The sequence below is a fragment of the Girardinichthys multiradiatus genome, chromosome 17 (assembly GCF_021462225.1).
Source record: "Girardinichthys multiradiatus isolate DD_20200921_A chromosome 17, DD_fGirMul_XY1, whole genome shotgun sequence".
Taxonomy (NCBI): Eukaryota; Metazoa; Chordata; class Actinopteri; order Cyprinodontiformes; family Goodeidae; genus Girardinichthys; species Girardinichthys multiradiatus.
The window spans coordinates 19,333,224-19,360,435 of record NC_061809.1 but is presented as its reverse complement, the minus strand read 5'-3'; the positions used below and the strand labels follow the sequence as shown (position 1 = coordinate 19,360,435).

Genomic DNA, 27,212 nt, shown 5'->3' with positions numbered 1-27,212 from the left:
TGCACCAAAATTTTACCCTTTATTTTATGAGCTTCAGATCATCTTAGACTGATGAACATCAATCCATCAAAAACAAGCACATGCCAGTGTTTTACTGGTTTATTAGCAAATCTATTCATAAATCAGTACCCTTTATTCAGAAGGTATTTGGAAGAAAAAAAGCAATATCCAAATCATTTGCAATCATTTTATGCAACATTGGTAATGACACATTTTTAACAATAAAACAGTTACAATGATGAAGTACACAATTATCTTATTTAAAATGTCATATTCATATCTACAGCATTGACTAACAATAGGCAAAAAGGGATGAAATGAAATCCAAATCATTCAGCTTTAATGTTAAAAAAAAGATATCAGGGAGTAGAGAGAAACTTACTAAAAATGACTAACTTCTTACAAAAATTGAAAAGAGATTAGCATCTATTTTTGTTTTATAAAAACATGGGTTGTTTCATTAAAAGCTGCAGCCACTAGGTGGAGTTCTAAAATCAGAAATACTGTAACTTCTTCAAGAACTGACATCCCTAAATTTAGGCTTCATGTGGGCTAACTTTGGAGTGTTGCAGTTTTGGTGAGTTAATTTTCTTAATGTAGAGTCCAGCATTATAGCTTTGTTTGAAATATTTAAATAACCGCCAATATAATAATACACTTTGTATTTGCAGTTTTTCACGGTGTGTTGTCAATGTTCCTTTAAAGATTCAAGGCACTCAGTTAGCACATAATTATCTGTCAGCAGAATCCTAAAAAAGGCACATTACATTCCATTTCTTCACAAATAATGACAAGTGTTGACAGTGTCATATTTAATGCTTATTGACATCCAGAGGCTGGGAATACTGTATTAAGTAGTCAGGAAAATTAATGACAGTGTCTTATTTTGCATTAGTTGTATAAGGTTATAATTCAGCTCAATTTAAAACATGCAGGTAAGCCAAATAAACCTTTTTGTTTCTGTGCACCAGACTCCATGGCTTAATTAGTTTTTGATGATACTAGGTGTGAACTTCAGTTAAATTATCTGATTGGAATTCCAGATCCAGGTGCGGAAGATCGGTGCCAGCAGCCTTAGCTACATCTGCATGCTAGTGGTTGTTTGTTGGGGTCTTGTACGCTTAGTAAGGATCCATCTTGATCCTCCTGTGCAAGCAGCAGGTGAACACCATCCCACAGATCTGAAAACAGCAAGTGTTAAGTCAAATGCTCACCATGGGAGACTGTGGGAAGCTTGAAAGCTGTTGACTGAGGAGCAGAGAAGGGTTAAAAGGTGATGGAGTTGGAGGCTATTTGAAAGCATGAAGCTGGTTACTATGGTGATGGGAGGACCAAAGCAGCCATTACGGCAACAGTAGCATGTGTGCACAAGCTTGCAGAAACAAACAAAATAAATCTGGAGGGAGTGGGAAGGTGTGCATATCCATATACAAATATCTGTACTTTGGTTGCTCCCGAGAAAGATTTTAGTAATTCAAAATAGTTTGATTAAACTGTAAATTAAAAGTCTTATAAACCAACTTTCAAGTTTGCAAAAATGAATCCTAAATTACAGGTACTGGTAACCTGGAAATACATCCTTTAAAATGGGTGCAATCTCTATAGTTCACAGATACCACAAGCTTTACAAAATGCAAAAATCCATTCATCCATTTCTATTCACGCTTATCCTTGCAGGGTCGCAGGGGGGCTGGCCGTTATTTCCAGCAGTCACTGGGCGAGAGGTGGGGAACTCCCAGTCCATAAACATAGACACACAGGACAAACAACCACGCATGCACACACTTATACATACCTAGGTACAGACCAATTACCTAACAATTGGACTGCACTGGAGTGCCCGGAGAGAACCCACGCATGTATGTGGTGAACAAAGAAACTCCACGCAGAAAGACCCCAGAGCAGCATTTGAACCCAGAACCTTCTTGCTGCAGGGCAACTGTGCTACCAACTGCGACACCACAGAGCCCAAAAATAGTACTCTAAATTATTATTACAGAGATGATCTAAACACTACGGCAAGAAACTGTTCGAACCTTTAACTTCAAGTTGGCACTACAGAACACTATTTGAAAAAAAACAAAAACCAGCTGCCACAGTGACAGTTTCTTTCCAATCCAATTCTAAACAAAGTGAAGCTACTCGTTGATTCAATCTTAATGGATAAATGGGCAAGTGACAAAATTCCATCACTGAGTCTGTAGAAGCCCTGAAAGTCAAGCAAGTCGGGGATTGGTCCTTATTTCACATCTGTTCTCGCAAGTTTCAAATTCTAAAAATTCAAAATTCTGACAGTAAAAATGCTTTCCTTTAAAACGTTTTAGGAGGATTGTCTTTCCTGATGCTGGGCATCAAATGGGGTCTAAATCAAAGTATTTTTGGATAATTCATATATGAATCCTTGACAAAGCAACTCTTAAAATCTGCTGTTCTTTTTTTGTGATTTATATTGGCTGCACCCCAAGTGAGACATACAACTCCAATTTGCATGCCAAATTTTTGAAAATCACAGCTTATTAACATTCACAGTTACTCCATTAGCTGCCGCATCTCATGTGAACTGCTCTGATTGCTGAGCTCAGATAGCTGCACGGAGAGCAGCTGAAGCACTACTCAATAAATTTTGAGATGTTTAAAACAGAACACTGTTTAAAAAAAACAGTCAAAGTTGCATCTGAGTTATGTCTGCACAGTATTAACTGAGAACATATTGAAATATTTTGCGAGCCAAATTATGAATGTATAATCTTAAAACAGAGAGGAAACATGCAACTGTCAGTCTTACATTTAAGCTAACTGATGCATGAAAACATTGCCGTAACAAGATGTAAAATTATGGAAGACTGTAAGTACATTAGTCTGATTATCTTTTAATTTTGCGTCCAAATATGAAAGGATAAGCAATGTCAAGACCCTCTAAACTCCCACCTCAGGCCTCTGACAAAAAATCCTCATACATTTATTTTTGTATAGTTTTTCATTTTCTGACAACCCTAGCATTTTAAAAACATGGAACTGTGGGAAAAGAGACACACTACTAACTTTAGAAATGCCCATGTGCAGCTCAGTTTCCATTAACCAGATATGCATCCTAAGTTTGCATGACTTCCCATTATCATAACATGCATTAGCGGCACAATTTTTTTACACTGCCGAAGCCATGCAGATGCAGATTATATAAAATCAACCAAACAGAAATCATTATGTATAGATGCAAACTGCAGATTTTATATGTGGCACAGTGCACACATGCAAACAAGGACAAACATGCAGTCAGATATCCATAGCACCTTCCAACCTTGTCTATCCATTTGATTAAAAGCACCAAGGATCTCTAGAGCCAAATTACAATGCACCAAAGTCCTCTTGCTCTTCCTTATATAGCAGATAGATAAAGCAGGCTGTCAAGAGTGCCCCGGCCAGCTACAGTGAAACCAAACATACAGAACAAAAAGACATTTGCAACGCACAAGAGTCAGAATATGATTGCTGGGTTAACATTAAACATAACACAAAAATTATGTTGATACGTTAAGTGTTATAGACAAAAAGTGAGAGTTAATAACAGGTGAAGTAAGGCTGCACAACAAAAACAAAAGCAAATATTTGGAAAGGAAAGGCTTAGATTACTGAACAGCAAAGTTCACAGTTTTCTAATTCAAACTTCCATTTGTTTCCAAACTCAGATTGATAGATTTTTCAGGCAATTTTGTTAACAATCTGGACAAATTCCTATGCTAAAACAACAGCCACTGGTCATCTGGCATCTTCACAGTTTATTCCCTTAGTAGTTTTGGTCATTTGGGCTATTATGTCTGCCATAGGAAGTTTGGTATTGAATATGTGTCAATTCATAACCTGCATCAGTACGTTTGGTACCAGCTTTGACAAACAAACACTTCAATGCTTTGAAGCCATTTTCTATATTGTGCTCATTGTGTGTGAGATAAGGACATCTGGTTATGCAAGCAATATCTACTAGCAGGAGCATTATTTTGAACAAATGTCTGTCTAACTGTCTATGAATTATCTACCAGTGATTTAAAAACCAAAATGATAAATGAGTTTGACAAAAACTGAAGTTTTAATGTGGAACATCAAAGAAAACAAAAATAATTTTCATTTAAATTAATGTAAAAATTCCATAATTTTCAGATAGATTTTTATCATTAAGGTAGTAAAATGAGAAATAAATATATGCTCACGCTGCTCTTTTTTTCCCATACTTACCCAGACTTGGAACATGACCAAATCAAATTCCCTAATGATTACTTACAATAAGGAAGACCAATAACCATATCAAATATTGTAGTGAAAAAAAATAATGTTGCCTAGATGTACAGCTGCACATACAGAAAATGACTGCTAGTAAAGTAGAATTTTTAAAGGTGGGTAGTATTTTTTATTATTATTTGCTTTTGTTAAGCTCTTATGGTATGTCAAAAAGATTGCAATTCATTTTTAAATACTTTTTACACTCACCTTTATCAGCATTGCAATAAATACCAGAAACTATTGTGAACAAAAGTGATTAAACTCCCTAACCCCTATCAATGTCACAGAGTTTTGCATTTTTAATCCTTTTTCATAGGAATATTCTGCATACTCAACCTGTGATGCTTTTGGGAACAGTCAATGGAATGCTGAATTCTGAACAGTGGTATGCATCAAAAATACTACATGACTGGTCATGTCATCTTTTGCCATTTCAAGTCTTGTTTCGGATTTAATTCAGGCCCTTATGCATTTTTTTTTTCCGTTAGGGCTCTGATGCCCAATTAAAACTGAACAGCCTACAGGACACCAGAAAATTCCTAATCGCAGCGTTAAAACTGACATGGTGGTCACAAACTAATTAATAAGGTGGTGCAGAGTAATGGGAAAGCAGTCAACTTGCAAAAAACAAACACAAAATACAATATGCAGTGTAACTTGAGTTACTACTAACCACTAGCAGTTAAAACACTTTTCATCTTATAACAATGAAATATGCTGTTATAGCAAGGTGACTAGTTCTCTCTCTTGTTCTTTAACATCTGCCTCTCACCATAAACATTTTTATAGAGCATACATAGCCCTGCAGAGCAGCAGCAATAGTAGAAAGTAAGCTTACAGCACAGAAACCTCATCATCCCAAAACCAATAATGCTCAAAGGATCCATTTCCAACGGTGAATGATATAAGACCCATGAGCACTTTGCATGATTCTTTTTTATGTTCTTTTCAGGAGTGTTTCTCCATAGGGCTGTGTACTTTTATTTACGTGAGTAGTCACAATGTTATAGCAGATTGTATATGCATCAAACTGCTCCACAATGCTTAAAAGCATGAGTCTATTTCAGAATGGAACAAACAGAAGGACTGTGATAATGAAGCCGAGTCATCATTGTAACATGGAAAAGCACTAATGTGAAGGTTTCTGACCTGCCATATTAGATTTTTGGTAATGGAAAGACTAAAAACCCATCAATCAGGGTTTTGCAAGGTTTTATTCAACAGAGGGCAGAGACTTGTTATTTTATACTATAAAGCCTGTTTGATTAAGGTAGATTTTATTCCGCCGATAGGACAAATGTATTCTGCATCTCTACACCCTATTACTACACTATCATGCTTTACTGACCTGAAGACAGGCCACTCCAATTCCCACTGCACCAATAACCAATAGATGGTCTGCAAGAAACTGCTCCAGCTTAGTGATGCAACCACCCTAGAGAGGAAAAAAGTAATTTACAACAGAATCCAATAAACAAACAGAACAGTCTTCGCATTTCAGCACAAGGAAATCAAAACTACTGCAGCAAACAAGAAAACATCCTGCAGGAAAAACAGAGGTTTTTCATTTTTACTTAGTTAATATATCATCATCTCGCTGTCATCTAAGCTTCGTTACCCAATAGAAAGACAGTTTAAAAAAAATACAATTGTGCAAAAAAGATAAAACCTATTCCATTTTTAACCTAAACTCGAATGTAAATGGTATATGGCCTGCACTTGTATAATCCTTTGACAAGTCCCTGAAGACCCCAAGGTGCTTTACACTACAATCAGTCATCCACCCATTCATCCACACACCGAGCGGTAGACTACATTGTAGCTACAGCTGCCCTGGGGCAGGCTGACAGAAGTGAGGCTACCATACACAGGCACCACCAAGCCCTCGAACCACCATCAGCAGGCAAGGAGGGAGAAGGTTCTTGACCAAGGACACGACTGAGCCAGACAGAGCAGGGGTTCGAACACGCAACCCACCGGTTACAGGACAAACCACTACCACTGTCGCCCCATGTATTTATCATCAATTGAATGCAGTGACAATTTTATATGAAAATGGAAGTCTCCGTGTTTATGCCTCAGCACACAATCAAAGTATATTGAGTTATAAATGAAGGGGGAATTGAAGGATTTGACACAAAGATATATAATATATATATATATATATATATATATATATATATATATATATAAAACCTTTGCAGCCTTCATAGTATTGAAAGGTTCATCATTTATTCATTTCAAGAGACAACCCTATCTGAGTCCTTTTTGTAACTCTTATCCTTGCAGCTTCTATTTTGTATAGAACAATTATGACATAGGACAGACTAAAATGCACTTATCTTGTATGTATTTTGACCATGCCTGCTAATGTATATAAAAAAAGAACACCTAGAACTCTGACATATGCAAACTTGCAATTTTATTTAATTGCATAGTTTCCATAAAGTTTTAGAAATACAATCTGAAAAGTATGCTGTTTGTATTCAGCCTACTTACTCTTATACCCTGAAATAAAATTCATGTATGGAAAAATTCCCATATTGATATGTAAATGCTCATTTGTCCTGTTTTTTCCTTCCCTGTGACTAGTAATTCTTGTCATTTCTAATAAAAAAAATAAAATCGCAAAATAATTATACTTAAGTTATTTACTGTACAGGGGTTGGACAATGAAACTGAAACACCTGGTTTTAGACCACAATAATTTATTAGTATGGTGTAGGGCCTCCTTTTGCAGCCAATACAGCATCAATTCATCTAGGGAATGATATATACAAGTCCTGCACAGTGGTCAGAGGGACTTTAAGCCATTCTTCTTGCAGGATAGTGGCCAGGTCACTACGTGATACTGGTGGAGGAAAACGTTTCCTGACTCGCTCCTCCAAAACGCCCCAAAGTGGCTCAATAATATTTAGATCTGGTGACTGTGCAGGCCATGGGAGATGTTCAACTTCACTTTCATGTTCATCAAACCAATCTTTCACCAGTCTTGCTGTGTGTATTGGTGCATTGTCATCCTGATACACGGCACCGCCTTCAGGATACAATGTTTGAACCATTGGATGCACATGGTCCTCAAGAATGGTTCGGTAGTCCTTGGCAGTGACGCGCCCATCTAGCACAAGTATTGGGCCAAGGGAATGCCATGATATGGCAGCCCAAACCATCACTGATCCACCCCCATGCTTCACTCTGGGCATGCAACAGTCTGGGTGGTACGCTTCTTTGGGGCTTCTCCACAACGTAACTCTCCCAGATGTGGGGAAAACAGTAAAGGTGGACTCATCAGAGAACAATACATGTTTCACATTGTCCACAGCCCAAGATTTGTGCTCCTTGCACCATTGAAACCGACGTTTGGCATTGGCATGAGTGACCAAAGGTTTGGCTATAGCAGCCCGGCCGTGTATATTGACCCTGTGGATCTCCCGACGGACAGTTCTGGTGGAAACAGGAGAGTTGAGGTGCACATTTAATTCTGCCGTGATTTGGGCAGCCGTGGTTTTATGTTTTTTGGATACAATCCGGGTTAGCACCAGAACATCCCTTTCAGACAGCTTCCTCTTGCGTCCACAGTTAATCCTGTTGGATGTGGTTCATCCTTCTTGGTGGTATGCTGACATTACCCTGGATACCGTGGCTCTTGATACATCACAAAGACTTGCTGTCTTGGTCACAGATGCGCCAGCAAGACGTGCACCAACAATTTGTCCTCTTTTGAACTCTGGTATGTCACCCATAATGTTGTGTGCATTTCAATATTTTGAGCAAAACTGTGCTCTTACCCTGCTAATTGAACCTTCACACTCTGCTCTTACTGGTGCAATGTGCAATCAATGAAGACTGGCTACCAGGCTGGTCCAATTTAGCCATGAAACCTCCCACACTAAAATGACAGGTGTTTCAGTTTCATTGTCCAACCCCTGTAGTTTTCCACTTTCAGACAACAATTGCATTTTAAAACTTGGAGCTGTGTGAGTGGTTCCTATTAACTACAGAAATGCACATGAGCAGCTAAGTGTCCATTTATCAAGCCAGTCAGCAGACATGGATTCTAATATTCCATGACTTCCCATTATCATAGCATCCCTTAGTGACACGATTTGTTTTATTTTTTATTTGGCAAAGTGGATACATGCAAACACAGACAAAAATGCAGTCAGATATCCATAGCACCTTCCTACCTTGTCTATCAATTTGATTAAAAGCACCCAGGAGCTCTACAGCCAAATTACAGTTCACCTCTTGTAAGTATTTTGACCCATTAACTTAACAAAACAAAAAAAGGATACATAGTTTCCAGAAAGTTTTAGAAATAAAAACTGAAATGTTAGGCGTAGTTATCAGCCTCTTTAATCAAACAACCAATTACTTTGAGAAGTCACCCAGTTTGTAAACAGAGTGTAACTTAACCTCAATACAAATACTTGCAACAGGCAAAGTGTGGCTGAAAACTAACACTGCACTAGAAGCAGCATGCCCACTTCGACACATGCTAGAGGAAGCATCATGCTGTGAGAATGCTTTTCTTCACCAGGGAAGCTGGTCGGAGTTGGTGTGGAGATGGATGGAGCTAAGTAAAAAGCAATCCTGGAAGAAAATCAGTAAGATTTCTAAAATGTTATTTTATTACTTCTGGCTTTACAATGTATTAAATGTTTGATGGTTTTGAAAACTGGCACTAGTATCATTTAGCAAGGGTCTTCTAGAGCTCTTCCTCCAAGACAGGTTCAAAAGTTCGAACCTGAGGCAGGTAAAGCTAGGTTACAAAAAGACCCCCACATTCACAGACTGTTGCTGTCTCAAGTGTGTAATAAGGCAAGTTGTGCAAATTTATAGCTAGTTGGTATGTGCATTTTTATGACCTCTGCCATCATTACATTGTTGTTGTTTGTTACACACACATCTTACTCATGCTCTGTCTCCTTAGCATTGCCAATTGTCATCTGCTTTCGAACAAAGAGTATATGTCAGAGGAATAACCCCTAAAGTCATTCAATCAGGTGGAATGTGTTTCTCAATAAAAGTGTGGAGTATCTCTTTAAATAATGAAGTTAATAATTAGATGCAAGGACATGAAAATAAGCACATTTAGATTTTATTCCCCGAAACTGCACCTTTTCACAGCTGCTCTACTGATGCACTTGCATCTTCCACATGCAAGCATTGATGCGAATACAGTAATCTTACCATCCCTCTAATGCCTACCCCTTGAACTATCCACATTTTGTCACATTACAAAAAAAACGTTCAATGAATTTTATAAGGATTTTATGTGAGAGAACGTTTTAGCTTCATTCATCTTCCCATCAAATCTGAAAAGCTTCCCTCTCTCAGCTAAAGTAAAGCATTCCCACTATGTTCCACTGCTGGAAATGTGGGCTCAGGGTGATGTGCAGTTAGATTTCAATACATTAAAAAGAAAACTATGTATTTCCTTCTATGTATACTTCACAATTATGACACATTACAAGGGTCATGGATGCTTTTGCAAGGAACAGCATATTGCAGTACTATTTTTTTAACAAGTGATAATACTAAGTTACATGGACTTTGTTTCCAGAAGCATTTAAGATCAGTTTGGATGGAACTTGCCACCTTTAATGAGGAGATGAAAACTCACCTCCACTTTATAGATGTTGGACGGATGGTCCCTTCTGCCACAGGCAGGAGTAATGGTTTTGCAGCAGCTGTCAGGCACCACCCTGTTTCCTGATTGTTCTGACCTAATGTACACACTCCGCATCCAATCCTGGGAGTGGTTGCTACCACAGCACTTGAACTGGAGAGGCAGAAAAATAAATCAAGGGGGTTGGCTGGTGTCTCACCAACTTAAGGCATCAAAACATGGAAAACGGCTTCAGGATTTACACTAAATATTTTTTCTATGTAAATACTTTCTTATCATAAATCTCGGGGTTTATAATTCCTGCAATTTAAAGATAATCTTCTGCTTCACTGACTTTACACTGATTGAACGTCTTGATAGTTGTGGATCAATTATATAAACTACAATGAAAAACAGTTTTACTACATCTTTAGGAAAAGTTTTAAACTATGTTCATTAATTTATAGCAAGTGCACTTAATTAGGCTTGTTGACAGATGAAAAAGCAGAGACATAAACTAAACAAGACTAAGCAACTTTTAAATAATTCCCATACATCTTGTTGCAGTCTGTCCACAGCAGATGTGATTGTGTCCTTCCCCTGCTGAGCATAATTCTCAGTCATTGTCTGGTTGAGGTGCTCTTTTAGTTCAAAACTCAGCTAGAAATAAGACAAAGAAAAGAACAAGTACATAATGAGAACAACGAAGGGGAAGCTATTGTTATTTGAGTGAGTGAAAAGTAATAGGTGTGTTCCAGAAAGTTTATTTCATTTCTGAAATATAGTATTACAGTATACCTAAAACAGAAATGTTCCAATTTAGGTTGCAACAGATGAGTCACATCTGTGTGATATGATCAAAAACATAGTTGAGACTACATTATAAAAGCAGACCATATATGCTGTCTTTAACATGTTTATATACAGCTGTGAATCACACATACGAGCCAGAAACCGCCTAATGACACGAATTCCTATCCTTTAAGCAATTATTTTCAAAGTCTTAAATCAGAACTTAAATACTTGAACTATTCTAAAAATAAAGTGTTTTTGTACAACTACCTATATGACAACTTGAACCTGAACACACAATCTACACTGAGAAACACAGCAGTGGCAGCATCATGCTGTGAAAATACTATTTTTAAGCAGGAGCAGGGAAATAATTCAGTTTTAATCTCATCTTTTTGATGCTGTGTGCTCACAGATACTTACTTTTATATAAAACCTAAACTTACACTTTGTAGAAAGTCTCTAATTTTAATATTATTTACTCCAAGTTTCTTCTGTAAAATCCTATTAAGAGCATGCTTTCTCCTTGCCAATTGGTCAGACCACAGTGAGTTGCAGATAATCAAACTAATGATGCACCAATCAACTGGCAAGTGATAGAAATCTGGTGATTTCCCCTCGGACCTGGGTGGTTAAATAGTGAGAATCCTGAAATAGGAGGTGAATGTTTTAAAACTTGGGCATTAAGCTAATGCTTTTTTTTTTTCATTACAGTTCACTGACAAACCTCTGAGACCTTCACAGAACAGCTAGATTTAACAATGACTATATTAGATAGAGGTTGACCACTTAGGAGAACTGAAATCAGTTGGTGGTACTGGGTTTTACTTAAGGGTATCAGAGTGTTGGGACCCCAGCCATGAGGACAACACGAAAGGCCAGTAAGACCTTTTCTGGAACTTTCAAAATAAATTGTATTAACCTACTTCCAGCACAGCCAGGAAAAGGGGTAACAGTTGACTTCCTGTGACGTCACTGTCTGAATAAAACCTCCGCTTTTGAAACAAACTGACCTCTTCCACGCAAGTCCCCAGCAGAACTGGACGGAGGGACTCAGCTCGCTAATGTCTCTTTACAGGCAAACAGACATAACTCTTCAAACTGGATCCAAGAGTGTCATACGATCACGCGGTCATATCCACTAAGTTAACACTAGGACTCCCAGAATTCTAACACTACTAGAACTCCCAAGACGGTCAATTTGATGGCGAGCATTCTGGATGCCAGCGCGGTGAAGATGTCATCGCATTGCTAAAGGTTTTCTTGCACGCTATAAAATTATGGTTTTGACAAGAATTAATAATAGTATTTCATCAAAACCTATTATGTTTTATTATTTATAAATAGTACTGAAAAATAATACAGAGTAAGGGGAACATTTAAAAAAAATGCTTTACTAATCTGACCAAAGGTCGGACAGCTCCATGTTAGGCCCCCCTTTCACTTTGCGGACATAAACTAAAAATGCCTTCAGCTCATCCACACTTATGTCCCAGGAGGAATCATCTCTTAAAACTCTGCGGGCCTCAGCCACAGCGCAGCCCTGAACATGGATGAGTATTTCGGCATCCACCAAGCAGAGGAATGCGATCTGGGGATCTTGGATCTGGCGCTCTGTCAACGCATTCAGGCTCTGACACCTCCCTCTACTTTCTTCCTCCCCTAACACTGTCCACACAGTGCCATCCTTTCCTATCTCCTCCTCCTTCCCAGGTGTGCAATCGTCATGTGATGAAAACGCTGTAAAGCGCAGAATAAATTGTTGTTGCTGGGCTACTATATCTATGACCTAACTTATTGTTTATTTCTTTGTCTACTATCAGTACCTTGATTTGCAGTTTCTCTCCTGCCAGGGAGCTGGATTGCTGGGTTTATAGCTGGGCACTGGGGACCTGGCTCGTTTCCCTGTCTCTGAACCTGCGCTGATTGTGGGACTGTTGCTGTAGTTCATAGATTATTAGTTTACTAATCTGTAAACTATAGCCTAAAATGATTAAATCGTTACATAAGCTAGTCTTTTACTACCTTGAAATAATGCGCCACAACTTCCTGCTAATGGGACGACTCGTGTTTTTTAGCCGGGGGAGGCTCACTCTCTCACCCGGTGTCACTGAAACTGAATGCTGACCAAGAGCCGTCAGAATCCCTCTCGACCCCAGAATCACAATCATGTAATTTTTGAAGCATTTCTAATGCCTCTTGAGCTGAAAATATCCTTCTAGAAGCCATTTGTAGGATGCCAACAATCTCCTTCTCAGACTGCATTCTAGAGTGGCGGTTGCTAGGCAAAGTTCGCGCGTATACTCAGCTGCGGGAAAAAAATTTCAATGTAATTAATAGGGCCGTCAAAATAGCGGCTGCGGTAGTTAGAGGTAGAAATACATCTTTTATTTACTTTGTTATTTTTTTTTAAATAGAGACAGGAATACACAAGACATAGGTTTAGAAAAAGTCAGGATGCCAGGAAGATAAGAGTTTTAATAAACCAGAGTTATGGCATGTCAAACTTTCAAAACTGTCAAATTGACGGCCCTGGGTGTTCTAGTGTTAAGTAGGAATGAATTGCTGTTTTTGTATCTGGTATTCATTCATGAACGGGGGTAATAAAGGCACAGGCATTGCTTGACTTTCTCTCTGAGGTCTAAAGATGCAAATTGTCTCCAGAGAGTTCCCAGCAGAGACCCTGTCTCTACAACTGCTTGGTAGTTTAGTTGGATTGTTTTAGCATAGTAAAGAGTTTGTTGATTGAAATATGTTTGACTTTGAGTTGACTTATATTTGTTAATAAATTCTTGTATTTTTAGAAATTGTATGAATTCATTCCATGTGTGTGCAGAGTTTTGTGTTCAGTAATGTCAGAGCTTGGCTCATCCCTTTCAATTTTGTCCTAATACCACTGCCTTTTCGGGCTGGTATTCACAGGACAACCCTTAACAGACCGAAATATTATTTAATAAAATATTAAAGTATTAATATTAAATAATATATTCATATTCATAATCACAACAAGAGTAAAAGGGGGCCAAATACAGATTCACACCTTACTTTCTCAATCCTACACAGTGAACTTTTATAAATTCATATGCAGATTCACATTCCCTAGATTATGTTTTTCCTGTAAAACCCCACTAAGTTTAATAATGAGCATTCAGAACTTACCCTCTGGTAGTAAACATAGGCCAGCACTCCAGCCACCAGCTCAATCAAGAAAATGAACAGGAGGAGGAAGAAATACTGCAAATTAGACAAAAGGACAAGAGAAAGGAGAAGAAATTCAATTAATGTCCTAAAATTTTGAAGCATTGAGACATTTCAGCCGCACAATCATCCACACAGTTGTCAGCTGAACTAACTCCTCACCGACTCAAGCTGCTTAAAATTTTGACAGCTCAACACAAATTTCTATCATCTGCCATTCAGCTGCATCTGTCACTTCCGACGCAGATGGCAATGCTGCGGGAAAATAAGACTAACAGAATGCAATCCGACAGGCTGTGGAATCTTATTTCTCTGGGGCATCTTTAATTGGGGCCTGCGTTAATCCAACTGCAAATTTACATGAGATTTTTTTTTTCCAATATCCTAGTATTCGAATAATAACTATTATCTTAGTCACCAAAAAGAAAGGAAACATCCATACTGCTTTATCAAATTAAAGCAATTTATATTGAAAAGGCTGAACCTAAGAAGCCAACAACAACTAAAAACAGTACAGTGAGAAAAACTGTTCTGAAAAGATTGGTGTATATGTATGCCTAATGAGCAAAATAAAAACTGAACTTTTCTTGGCTCAAATAATAAGAATAAATGTATTTATTTGTAAAATGGGTCCATTACAAACACAGCATATACCACAACCACACAGAACTAATTAGACCCTGCTGTCAGGGAGGGAAAAAAACAGTGTGACCACAGCTCTCGTAATACTTCCCCAAAGCCCATTATAGAGACAGATGTTGTATACCACCTGCACAATGGCAAACATAATGCCAAACATCTGGTAGTAAACATCTGCAGGGAAGCAATGGGAACTGTTGAAAAGTAACATAAAAACATACCAACAGATGATAAAGGGTTAGGGGTGACATACAATTTGAGCTTATTTCACTGATCTAATCTTTAGTCAGATAATCACATACAAATTAAAGATGGTATCTAGATTTCCTCTTTCTTTTCTATTTCACTGGTAGAGCAGCCAGACCAAATGCGGAGGCTAATGTTCTCAATGCAGGCTTCCCACATTCGATACCTGGCCAGGAGTCACTTACTGCAAGTTATCCCTTTCCGTCTATGCCCTACTTCATGTCCAGCTACCAATGAACAAAGGCCAATAGTGGCCAAAAGCTGAAGGTAATATAAGATCTTTGCACAACATGTAAGGTAGTATTACCAATAACTTTACAGAACCTTACTGTAAATTTGGGTAATGCAGTAGTTTTGCAGGATACATCCCTTTCTGGAACACATCAACCAGACCAAACAGTTCATATAACAACTTGGTTTAAAAAGAAAAAAAAAACTGAAGATTTTTGATTAAATCTGGCTATTTCCGTCTGCGCTGGTCCTTTTCACGAACCTCTTTCGGGTGTTTTAGTGTTTCCAAAATTTGCCAAAAATATACAAAACAAATCGTTCCACTCAAAAGACATGACTTGCCATGCGAGTGATAGCTTGTTTTTAAGAGGACTGAGTTTTATCTTTGTTAAAAAACTGAAACAAAAAAGCAATAACAAGAAAAAACTATACAAAGCATGTTTTTCAATTGGTGACCAACTATATAAAGGGGAATCCAACATAAATGTCTAGATAGAAGCTGTAAAGACATCTGTCAACATTGACTTATTATGAGATGTGCCAATTTGACTTCAGGAACAAGTCATTAAGAAAAGCAAAAGGTTAAAATACCCTTATTATACTTCCCCAGTCCCATCATGTTGCAACCATGCTGCTCACAGATGTTCTTCCAGTACATCCATGGCTAAAACACTGACTGATCTCTCCTCACTGGTGAAATAACCCTGACCGAATGAAGAGACAGAGGTCACGGGTATACAAAAAAAGTAAGCTGCCCAAACTGTAACGTGGGAAAGTCGTTTTTACACCAATGTAAACTGTGAATATTTAAGTCCCTACTCTTTTAAGCTGCATCCATGGTGCTCTGCTGCTGCAAAGTTATCACATTAATTCCATCATGGAGACACATAACCTGCTGTGTCTCTTGGTTACAGGATAAATAAAAACACTTCAGTTTCTGTGTGAACAAAAAAAGCAAACTGTACATCCAAGCATTATTCATTTGCTAATAAAAGAAATTAAATAGCACATGTTGGTATTGAAGCAAACTGCACAACATATTCCTAAACTTCTCTCCATCTAACTCGTAACTCCTCCAGGCACCTTGCTCTCTCATATTCCTGCATCCATCAACAGATGATAGGCAGACCTATAAATAGCCCTGCAGCACAGAACATTCACCTCCCACCTGCTTCCGTCCTTGTGGGCCCCTTCCTTGTAAAATAATGAGGACAGTGAGGGCCTCGTAAGAGTCATTTGTCACCATCTTGTGACAGACCTTAAAGGTTGGCACAGAAAGAGATCCATGTTGTTTTTTCTGCACAAGTGTGATCTATGCAGAAGCAGCACACATTGGTGTACAAGAGAGTGTTGATTTGTTTCTAGGTATACCAGGGCAAATGGTTACCATTCGATTGGACCCTCAGATGTTTCCATGTGTATTATAAATTATTGAATGTCCATCTTCTTCCGCCAATAAGTGGTAAAGTAGATAGGTTTGCATACACTCACCTGAGCATGACGGTCATAATCTGGGTTTTTCATTGAATTATACTAGGTACACAAGTTTTACTTTTAGGTTTTCTCAAATCCACAAAGGGTCAAAATTATACATGCAGCCTTGTTTATTTATATATGCCCCCGCAGCATTGAAATCTCTTAGCACGATGCCAAAAAACCACAAATGCTCTATAGACATTAAACAGGTTATGGGGTAGTTATGGCTGGATATTTTACCTTTATTTCAAATGGAATCTTAGAGCTCATTAAAATTGATTCATTTTTTGATATAGACTATGCTTTTGTGCATAGTTCACAAATTTTCAACAGTATTCAGATCAAGGATATTCGAGAAGCCAAATGTTAGCCTGTTTTATCAAACCAAAACAAGTTTGAATGTTTGCTTAAGATCACCGTCTTGTTGAAACATCCAACAGTATCCAAGTTTCAGTTGCTGAGTTGATGAATTTGGAGGTAGTCCTCCTCCATTATTCCACCCATTTTAAGCAATACACCAGCAAGATGCTGCCATCACCATCTTTGCTAGTTGGTCGGGGGGTCTTAGATTTGAAAGTCTTACCTCAACTCTTCAAAATATTATTTGTGTCCTTCCACTTAGTTCAATCGTCATCTCATCTGAATATAAAATCTTTCTCAGAGGACATTTGGCTTGTCCATGTGCATATTTAAGCCGATTTTAGAGAATGCGCTTCTTTCCCGACCTGGACCTTCTCAGTCCATGTTAATATTAAAAATGCTTCACTCTGAACAGTCAAACTGGGTGTCTGAGCAACTTCTAGTTTATGATAGCCTTGGTGGTTCATGGGTTGTTCCTGAATATATTAATCTCCTTTATTCTGAGAGTGACAGTTTGGGACAGATATTTAAAACTTGAACACAACTAGATGTTTAAATAATGCACGAATCGCATCAAAACCAGTTTTGGAACATATAAAGGAGATTAACATTAAGCATCTAGAAAGACCCTGACCCTAATCACATTAAAAACTTACCAACTATGCTTAAAATCCTGCTCTATACCAATTAACTAATTAATTTTGATTAACTTTCCTTATAGTCCAAAACGGAGGTCAAATATGCAGCAGCAGGTTTTTAGTGTGCAGTGTTTTTGCAACTTTGTAAGAGACATTTATCTAGATACTCGTGGGAGTATAGGTTTACATTTGGCCGTGTGTGTACAGTTTTGAAGTTGCTTACATCATGGAAAATCTGCATTAAATTAAATATAATTTCTTGCTTTTTAAAATTCATTAAATTTGTTGGTGATAAAATCATTCCACATTGAAAAATATAATGGTTAAACCTAGAGCTGAGCGATATGGACAAAAACATTATGACAATATTTTTTTCTGTATGGAAAGGTTTTGATATCTATCAAGATCTAAATTCTAAATTGACAATTCAGTTTCTATGATAGCATCTGCTTTAATATGAACTGAAAAACCAAGTTAACTAATAATATTTAATTTCAAACCAAAACCATTTCCCTTAAACATTGTGTTGTACTATGGATTAAATGTACAAAAATGACACTCTAAACCAGCAATACATTACTGTACAAAACCCAACAGTGCTATGTTTTTGTACAAGCTTAAAATAATTCAAATCAAATCCACAGATGCCATTTATTCCCAAACCTTTAAAAATGCTAAAAAAAAATCGTGGTCCATGTAGCACCTGAATGAATTTGAAAGCCTACCTTTATTTGTCACTTTCTCTTTTTCTTTTCCTCATAATATTTGAAGAGCTTTATTGCCTGGCTGTAGTCCAAATCCTCAATTAAAAGCTCAAAATTAATGGCATTCATGTTGATGAAGAGTTTAAGTAAAACTGTAGATGTATTTCTTATTTCCTTTTATTCCTCATACATTAAGAAAATGTTGTGCTGATTATTCTAAATGGAATACCTAGTTACCTATGGGAAATACTGTAAATGACAAAAACAGAAAACTGTAGCACAAAGGAATCTCTCACTGCTCAAGTTTAGACTGGCATTTAGTGACTGGCCCAAGGAAAACTCAGCATGCAGGCTGCAGAAATCTGTAACTGAATCACAGATATTCTCACTGATTCACAGACTAACAAACAGACAATCTTCCCTTCCTGTCATTAAGGTCTCTGTCCACATTTCGTCAGGCCTTTCAGGTACTAAATATATCTAGAAAAAGGCTTTTTAAAATAAAACGTGAAGCAAGTGTAACAGCAAATATTTTGGGAAAAAATGTATTAGATAAAGCATGTTAGAAGCCACACTGTAACCTGCATGAAGGACTAACTGATCCACTCACATCTTTAAGAATGTGAAGTGCCTTGAAACAACATGTGTTGTGAATTGGCACTGTATAAATAAACTGAATAGAATAGAATAGAATAGAAACAAAAGCAAATATTTGAACAGGAACCCTCTCCTGAAGGTCTTGTAACTCATGTCTCACCGTAGAAAGACAACTTTTCTGTTCCCTGATAACAGCGCAGCAGCCCAAGAAGCCAGTAACAACCACCAGGCTGCCAGCCAGGATCAGGATATAAGCTGAAACAGCAAATGTGCTGGAGGCCAACAAACTCAAGTAGTCACTCTTCTCCACCAGGGTCCACACTCCTACACCCAAGACTGCAGCCCCACCTACCTGCAAAAGCAAAAAAGAAATCACTGTTTCGAAAAGGTGTTGCAAATGGCTATAAAGAAAAAAAAGTATATCATTTCTATTTATTCTTAAAGTAAAAAAAGACCAGCATGAAATAACACTTTTTAGGGAAAGAAGAGTATTAATTACCATTAGATGAGTCAGAACAGTGGAAAAGTACAAAACAGGCTATGAATAAGGGCAGAGGAGAAGAAAAGAGAGGAAACCTGAAGAGAAACATGGAAAAGTGGCACAGGAGCACTGAGACTTCAGAGTGTAAGAAAAGGGCATGATGACCACTTCCTTCCAAACAATCCCTAGTGATTGACCCAGGGTGGCTTCTAGGTCTGCTTTTTCACATCTCAGGACGTTCACTGGCTGACAAATAGGAAATGCCTTCGATAGCCTTTTGCCTTCATCTTCCCTTCCCTTTCTGTCTAAAACAACCAACTAAACAGCATTATTATGAAGTGGCTTGCTCTTCAGTACCTTGCAAAAGCATCCATACCAACTACATTCACCATATTTAAGTCATGCTACCATTACAAACATGTTTTTTTATGGAATTTTATGAATGATTGTGTAGTAAAAGAAAAACATATGTAATTTTCCTTCATAAAAACAATCTGAAAAATGTAGCATGTATTTGCATTTAGGCCCCCTGAATCATCAAAAAAACTTTGTGCTTTTACAGCTGCAGATCTTTGAGATTTCTCCACCAGCTTTGCATATCTGAGACTGAAATATTTTGCACAACTTTCTTTGCAAAATAGCTCAAGCTCAGTCAGATTGGATGGTGAGTGTTCAGACATCAACTTTTTCATGCTACAGATTCTACATTGGATTTAGGTCTGAACTTTGACCAGGCAATTTGTAAAGTGAGTATACTTTAATCTTTCCATTGTCCAGCTGGGAAGTGAACATACACACCAGGCCCAAGGATTTTGAAGCTTCTAAGATGTTTCCCGGATTGCTCTGTATTTAACTCCAGCCATCTCTTTTTTTTCAAACCGTTTCCTGTCCGGCAGAGCAGCGCTCAGAATTGTTGTCAAGAAAAAGCCCGACAGATTTACTTTCACAAGTTGAGCATTACAGCTAACGCTTTATAGCTCTGATTGATATTTATAAAATAAACTTTATTAGAAACTACTTTGGGATTATTTCAATTGTTACGGACATGGAGACAGAACCGAAAAGGAAAAAATAAGAAGCACAAAAGAGAGAGAGGTGGGGCAAAAAGGAAAAAAAGGGAGAGAAGGAGAAAAGAATGGAGAAAAAGAAGGATCAAGACAAGATAACACCCTGCTTGCTTCTACACCTGCAGAAATAATCATATTGACAGCTTTTTTACCAAAAAGTGCACGGTACTTATGAATGCAAGACGTATTTAGTGGTAAATGCGGCTCATTATAGAACATTCATGTATCTGTTAACACCTGAATCTAAACACCTGTGGGTTTGAGCATGAGCGAGCTTGTGTATACAAGGTTTCTCCATACAAATATGCAATAGCGAGTGTGAAGAGCCACAGACCTGCCCCCCTGGACCTGGGACAGATACAGAGGAGATCTGAGCCATAGTCATCCAAAGGAACCCCAGAGCATAGGAACCCGAGAAGAACCATGGTGTGAGCCGGCACACACCAATGCACCCAGCCCCAGATACCGAGAATCACAAGTACACCAGCGGGTAGAGACATCAACCACCGGCTGGTAGCATGGCCGGGAGGGAACAGGCTCCACATTTGATGGGTGGCCTAAACTGATCCAGGAGAGGGGGCAGCCCATGCCCCAACCTGACACTAAAACAGGCACACACAGTCACAATCACACATTCCCACCCTCATGCGTACACATAAAAACACTCACACCCACGCACCCAACATAAAGACAAACAACAACGGATGTCGTACACTCACTCACACTCCCCATACACACTCTATACTCCCAGGTACTGGTGCCGATACACCCTAGGGGTAACCAGCCCCCAGACCCAGGAGATGGTCCCCTTCCCTACAGGGGTGGAGACAGGCAGACCGCCCCAGCACCTGAACCTGGGCTGGGCTAGCCTGGGCTGGTGCCTGAACCCGAGCGACCCCGGCAAGGACCCCCGACCCAAGTACCCAATGACCCCCTTCCTCATCGGAGAAGGTCATGTACAAAAGAGGGGTCTACATGGTCCAAACTACCCCGCCAACCAGAGCCGGCACAGGATGAAACAGTCCCAACCCCCCAATGAATTCTGATCTTAACCCCCTCATGGGGTTAGGATCAGCGATCTCCAGCCATCTCTACAACTCTGACCAGTTTTTCTGCTCCTGCTGAAGAGAAGCACCCCCACAGCATGACTCTGCCACTACGGCGTTGCAATGGCTTTCTTCTTGCTGCTCTTCCAAAAGGGTCAGATTTGCAAACTTCACAATCAAGTTTTTTGTATCCACTTCACAATAATGCACTACTTCATGCTGATCTTTCAAACAAAAACCCAATAAAATAACGTGAGGTGTTGTAATGTGACCACATGTGAAAACGTTTAATAGGTATGGATGTATAATGTCTGCAAGCCAATATAGAACATTTCTTTTTCAAAAGAGATCAGCTGGTGTTCTAAATATATTACAAGTAACTACCTAACTATTACTTTAGCAGGAAACTCTACCTATGAGACCAGAAAGCTGGTTTGATATCATTCCCTGCCCCCAATTATATGCGAGCCCAAAATAATCCAACACACTTTAGGTTAATAGTATGTCTACTTAACCAAACTTTAAAGCTCTCATTTCTTGGTGACTGTTCTCGTGCTGCATGGTGGTGCAGTTGGTGCAGCAAGAAGGTCCTGGGTTCGACTTCCAGCTAGGGGAGTTTGCATGTTCTCCCCTTGTATTTTGTGGGTTCTCACCAGGTACTCCGGCTTCCTCCCACAGTCGAAAAACATGACTGTTAGGTAAATTGGTCTCTCTAAATTGCCCTAAAGTGTGAATGAGTGTGTGCATGGTTGTTTGTCCTGTATGTCTCTGTGTTGCCCTGCGATAGACTGGCGACATGTCCAGCGTGTACCCTGCCTCTCGCCCGTAGACTGCCTGAGACCAGCCCCCCCCGTGACCCACTATGGAAAAAGTGGCATAGAAGATGAATGAATGAATGAATGAATGGACATTCTCATGCTTTACAACCTGTGGTGTTAAAAAAAACAAAGCATATAGGAAAAGCAGCATCATTTAGATTGCTGTTAGTGTTTTTCTTATTAAAAGCCACTTACCCAAAAGAGAAAGTTAAAGACAAAGAGCAGGTACTTGAGACAAACAGTCAACCAGTCTTCCTCATCATCTTTATGAGCCGCTGACATCTTAGCTGTAGTTCAGTCCAGAGAGAGCAGACCTTTCTCTTTTATGCACAAAAAAAGAAGGGAAGGAATAAAACATGCAATGAAACATGTCTTTAAAGCTGGCTCATTCTTACCCTAGAATCAACTCATCACTAACTGCAGCTTTTTGCAGAAAACCTGGTGGGTTTATGGTTTCTTCCGCACAAACACTACACCAGACTTCCCATTTCTATGCAGATTTCTATGCTGTGCCATTTAGTTTTCAGCACTTTTGTCATGTTTACATGGATTGTGTTGAGTAAAGAAACCAATCTGATTGCTATTTCCGTGCAGAAGCAGTTGATTGAAATTTCATGGAGCATTCTTCCACTACAGGGTGTAAGTACGGTTTTGATTCATTTATTCACAGATGTTTGCATATCCATATCACTGATGCAATCTTTTACATTCTTGAGCTGCAAGCAGTAAAAAATGTTTGAGGTTGCATCATTTTTTGTGTCAAAACCTGCATCCTTTCATTATTCATGGTATGGAACAAACCATAACTCTCTGAATCATTAACAGAGAATAGTGTGTGGTCTTGATTCTGTAAATAAAAGGTCAGGAAGTAGAAAGCACTCAGAGCCATAAAGCTGATCTATATTGTTGCCTCCAATCGACAGCAACAAAGAAAAAAATACATTAGGTTCAATAAGGCACCTAATAAAAGCTAACAGTGACTAAATCAGTCAATGTTGCCTTAAAAAAAAGGTATTTACATCCTTTTATATTCATAATCTATATTCCATCATGGTACCATCACAAACTTTAATGCACTGCACTCTTAATGTATTGAATTGTAAAAAAAAAAAAAAAAACCCATACGTTAAAACTATGCCCCAATGAGATTTGTGGTTATAATGCGAAAAGGAATGCAGAAATGTTCAAAAGGTATAAATACATTCATTAGTTTTAGTATCTGCAGTAAAATATTTAGTATAAAGGGCTGGGTGGGGCAGTTGGTAGCACTGCTGCCTTTGCAGCAAGTAGGTCCTGGGTTTAAGTCTCGGCCAGAGGTCTTTCTGCATGGAGTTTTTGCAAAATGCATGCATGGTTTCTACCCAAGTAGTCTGGCCTTCTCCCACAGTCCAAACACATGACTGTTAGGTCAACAGGTTACTCTAAATTGTCATTAGGTATTACTGTGTGTGTGTGCATGGTTGTCCCGCGTGTGTCTATGTGATGGACTAGCAACCTGGTCAGGGTGTAGCCTACCTCTAGCCCAATGACCGCTGTAGATTAAGCACCAGCCCCAACGCAATCCTGCACAGACAAGAGGGTATAGACTACGGATGGATGGATTTAATTTTAGGAAAAAAAAATTTATGGATTCCAACATGCATGAATGAGATTATGGGTGACTGTAGTATGAGATGTTTATCTTCTGACCAAATAATTTATTACAGCAACTTTTGTTGTCTTTCATTTGAACTGAGCAATGTAGTGTATTGGGTAACTTTTTATATCGGTTAATAAAAAACAACTGTATGTTGTATGTTTGTTTATTTCTCTTATGATTGCAGTAAGATAGTTTTTTTATGTTTCTGAATTTGCATGTTTGCTTGGTGTTTCCTCGCGACAAACGCATTTTTTTTTTTTATCACAGCTCGACATTCTGTTATATAGTATTTATTTTTTTTACTTAGTTGAACATTTTGTCACTATTGTGTGCATCCTTTGCTTTAAGTGACAATATATTTGTTACATTTGACGTTATAAAACGTGCTCTATAAAATAAATCTTATGCACTGCTTGATAAAACAAACGTTCATCTAATAAGTTATAGTATTAATACCATATCTTAAACATAGCCTATAAACTTTGTTTCTAAGGAAAGAGTACGTAACCCTGGTGTTAACTCTTTCAGTACAAGGCCTCCCTGACTGCGCTCAGTTCAGGTCCGCAGTGTTGAAACGCTTTGCATGACCCGTTTTTTCCTATGAAAAACATGCCCTGCCCCGACGTTTTTGAACTTTGACCACGCTGCTGTGTGTTTCACCGTCATAGACTGCGGAAACATAAAGGAAAATATTTATTTTTTCAACGCCGTAGGACAAACTTTCTTCCGCACTTCCTCGGTCATGGGGCATACACAGTCGAGCATCCTGTAAAACCACACCTGCGTTGATGATACGCAGGATAAAGTTTAACAATATTACCAAATATTTATCTAAAAACATACGTCCCAATCTCTCAACCACCATCATACTCACCGTTTTAGTGCTGGGAAAAAGGCTTCAGATTCCTGCTGTTTCCTTCAGAGCACAGAGGACACCACAGAAGAGGTGGGCGTTTTGTCCGGTCAAGCTTGTTGCTTTCAGAATATTCCACTTGCTACGGCGGTGCGTTCGAGTGCAGCTTGTATTTTTAAATACTGTACCTTTTAGACAGACGGAACAGCAGCAGAACGATTTTACTGTACAAAAAAGACAAAGTTATATTTTTATTTTAGATGTATATAATTATTTTGAGAGCCATACGCATTTATATTTGGATACAAAATGCGCTTTGTTGACGGACCAAGTAATTTTCCTGTGGTTTAAAATACAATTGTTTTTCATGAAGTTCTTTTCCTGGCACTCAGAAAAATAATATTGCTAATACTATATAATGTTTAGCGTCGGTTTTCTGTTTGATTGTTTTTTGATTAGCTGTGAAAACAACCTGGGTAGGGATCTACTTTTAACAAACAGCTGCTATGTCCAGCACAAACCTGATTACAGTGTAACCATACAGCCCCTCTTAAGTATTTCTGAAAAAAGTACGCATAAACAGAGGATCACCGAGAACCAACAGTGGCACCATTCCATAAATCATTTGTTAAAAAATGTTTTATATAATTTGGATACAATTCAATACTTACACTAAATCAAATAAAACTATTATTTATCATTATTTAAAGGTGTCAAAAAGCTATTAGTTAAGCAATAAATAAGGAAATGTGGAAATCAGAAGTTATATTTTTTTATTATTATATGTTAATATTATATATAATTATTTCGGCATTTATTGAATTGTTTAATTTTTTTGTGATACAGTCTATCAATTATTAACTCAAACTTACGCTTTAGGTCTTCAAATAGACTACATCTGATTGGTAAACCTGCACAGACAATCAAGTGCAATCACCAATCACATTTATCCAGCAGTGTCAGCCCCGCCCACTGACTTTGATATCTGAGGCTGACGGATTAAAATATAGTCAAGATGTGTTGCGACTATGGCATGAATAAAAAATAATTGAATATCGATGTATAATGCACATTTTAAATATTTATTTTCACATTTACATATTTAGGAAGGTGTTGGAATAGAGATATATTTGCATGTTTATAACATAATTTTCTATCTAAATGTTTATTTGATTATTTATTTGTTTAATGCATGTCTTTTCAAATGTATTTGTTCATCACATTTGTAAATAAATGTACCCACCTATTGTGATTGTGGCACTTTTATCCCATGATTCTTTCCTATTGCTAGTTTGATACTTTCATATTTCAAATTGACTGACATACAGTTCTGATCAGAAGTTTATAGTCATCATGGACATGACTGTCATGTTTATTTTGGGGTTTTATTGTTGCATTGGGACTGTTAATGTTCCATGGTATAATGATGATACAACAGACACGATCAAATTTTTTTTTTTTTTTATCATAACTGCATGCAATTCTTGGAAGAATTGCATGCAGAAGTTAAATTTTTTTATAAACATTTTCTCAAAATTATGCATACAGGCTCAGATATCTGCCACCACCCTTACTTATATTTTGTAAATGTCACATAGTAAGTTGCACCTCCATCACACACACTTTATCCATTTCAAAACCAAATCTGATGTGTTTATTTAATATTTTTTTATAGAGATGCAACATTATTTCATTTTTATGTTCAACTGTGTAGTAGTTGAGTTTAGGTAAAAAAAAAAAAAAAAAAAACATTGGGAGATAGCTTTCATTAATTACTCCACCCACTTGTGTAATCCATTCCATCCTTTGTTGGGGTTTTTATAAGATTGTCTCCAGTATAAATCTACATAAAACTGAAAAAAACACGTTTCGAAAAAACATGACTGGGAGCGACCATGAGGAAGATAAACCCTAGTTTTGAGACAGTGTCTATCGGTCCCAGTCTTTCTATATTCTCACTGAGGTAAGGAAAAGAAATTAAGGGAAATCATCTGAAACAATGGATGAATATACAACAACTCACCCCAGAGGGTTAATATTGGCTTGATTTTACCTATTTTGATATGGTTATGGGATCATTGTCCCAAGGGACCACACCGGTTTTGTCCAAGCTGTTGATTTGAGGTTAGTTTGAAGAATTTAGATATGATAAACATAGTACCAAAGCAGCCCCATCAAATTTCTGCAATGCACCAGTAAAGCTTTCACCAAAATAGACTCTCAGCATGTTGCTGACACCACCATGCTTGACCTCTGGTACAGTGTTCTTAGGTCTGAAAGCTTTGAATTCTTTCAATGTCCTTCTGTACTCTACATAGGTGAAGCTGAACATAAACAGTTTTTTTGTTAAACTGATCAACACACAATCTTATACTTGTTTTTACCTTTATTATCAGTCAAATCATTTAGTTCTGAAAGAAGTATAACTGGAACACAACCAAACTGGCAATACTGTAAAAATATATATTTGTAAATTAAAATGAAGGCACTGCTATTTAAAGAAACACTCTCAAGACATAACAATAAAATGTTTCCATGCCA

The 27,212-nt window shown here is 38.0% G+C and overlaps 1 protein-coding gene across 4 annotated transcripts; it reads right to left on the bottom strand.

The window, feature by feature from the left end:
• On the bottom strand, nucleotides 1-24,850 carry tspan11 (tetraspanin 11). Of its 4 annotated transcripts, XM_047390314.1 has the most exons (10): nucleotides 24,693-24,847; nucleotides 23,695-23,742; nucleotides 22,375-22,499; nucleotides 18,928-19,119; nucleotides 13,838-13,912; nucleotides 10,442-10,546; nucleotides 9,902-10,060; nucleotides 5,624-5,710; nucleotides 3,299-3,423; nucleotides 1-1,181 (listed from the first exon to the last, which is right to left on the bottom strand). In XM_047390314.1, exons 3-9 carry the CDS (start codon nucleotides 22,459-22,461, stop codon nucleotides 3,346-3,348), a joined length of 783 nt encoding a protein of 260 aa, XP_047246270.1. In that variant the 5' UTR covers nucleotides 22,462-22,499; nucleotides 23,695-23,742; nucleotides 24,693-24,847; the 3' UTR covers nucleotides 1-1,181; nucleotides 3,299-3,345. The 4 variants fall into 4 exon arrangements, with proteins under 4 accessions (XP_047246270.1, XP_047246269.1, XP_047246272.1 ...); XM_047390313.1 differs by lacking the exon at nucleotides 23,695-23,742 and having other exon boundaries at nucleotides 24,693-24,850; XM_047390316.1 differs by lacking the exons at nucleotides 3,299-3,423; nucleotides 23,695-23,742 and having other exon boundaries at nucleotides 24,693-24,850.
• Nucleotides 24,851-27,212: the final 2,362 nt, after the last annotated feature.

What these genes read in the sequence shown, in the direction of transcription:
- tspan11 (XM_047390313.1), bottom strand. Translation starts at nt 22,461, where the DNA reads ATGTCAGCGGCTCATAAAGATGATGAGGAAGACTGGTTGACTGTTTGT. An exon ending in AGAAAAGTTGTCTTTCTACG is followed by an intron (nt 13,913 to 18,927) that starts GTGAGACATGAG and finishes TCTAATTTGCAG; the next exon opens with TATTTCTTCCTCCTCCTGTT. An exon ending in CCTATGTTTACTACCAGAGG is followed by an intron (nt 10,547 to 13,837) that starts GTAAGTTCTGAA and finishes TCTTATTTCTAG; the next exon opens with CTGAGTTTTGAACTAAAAGA.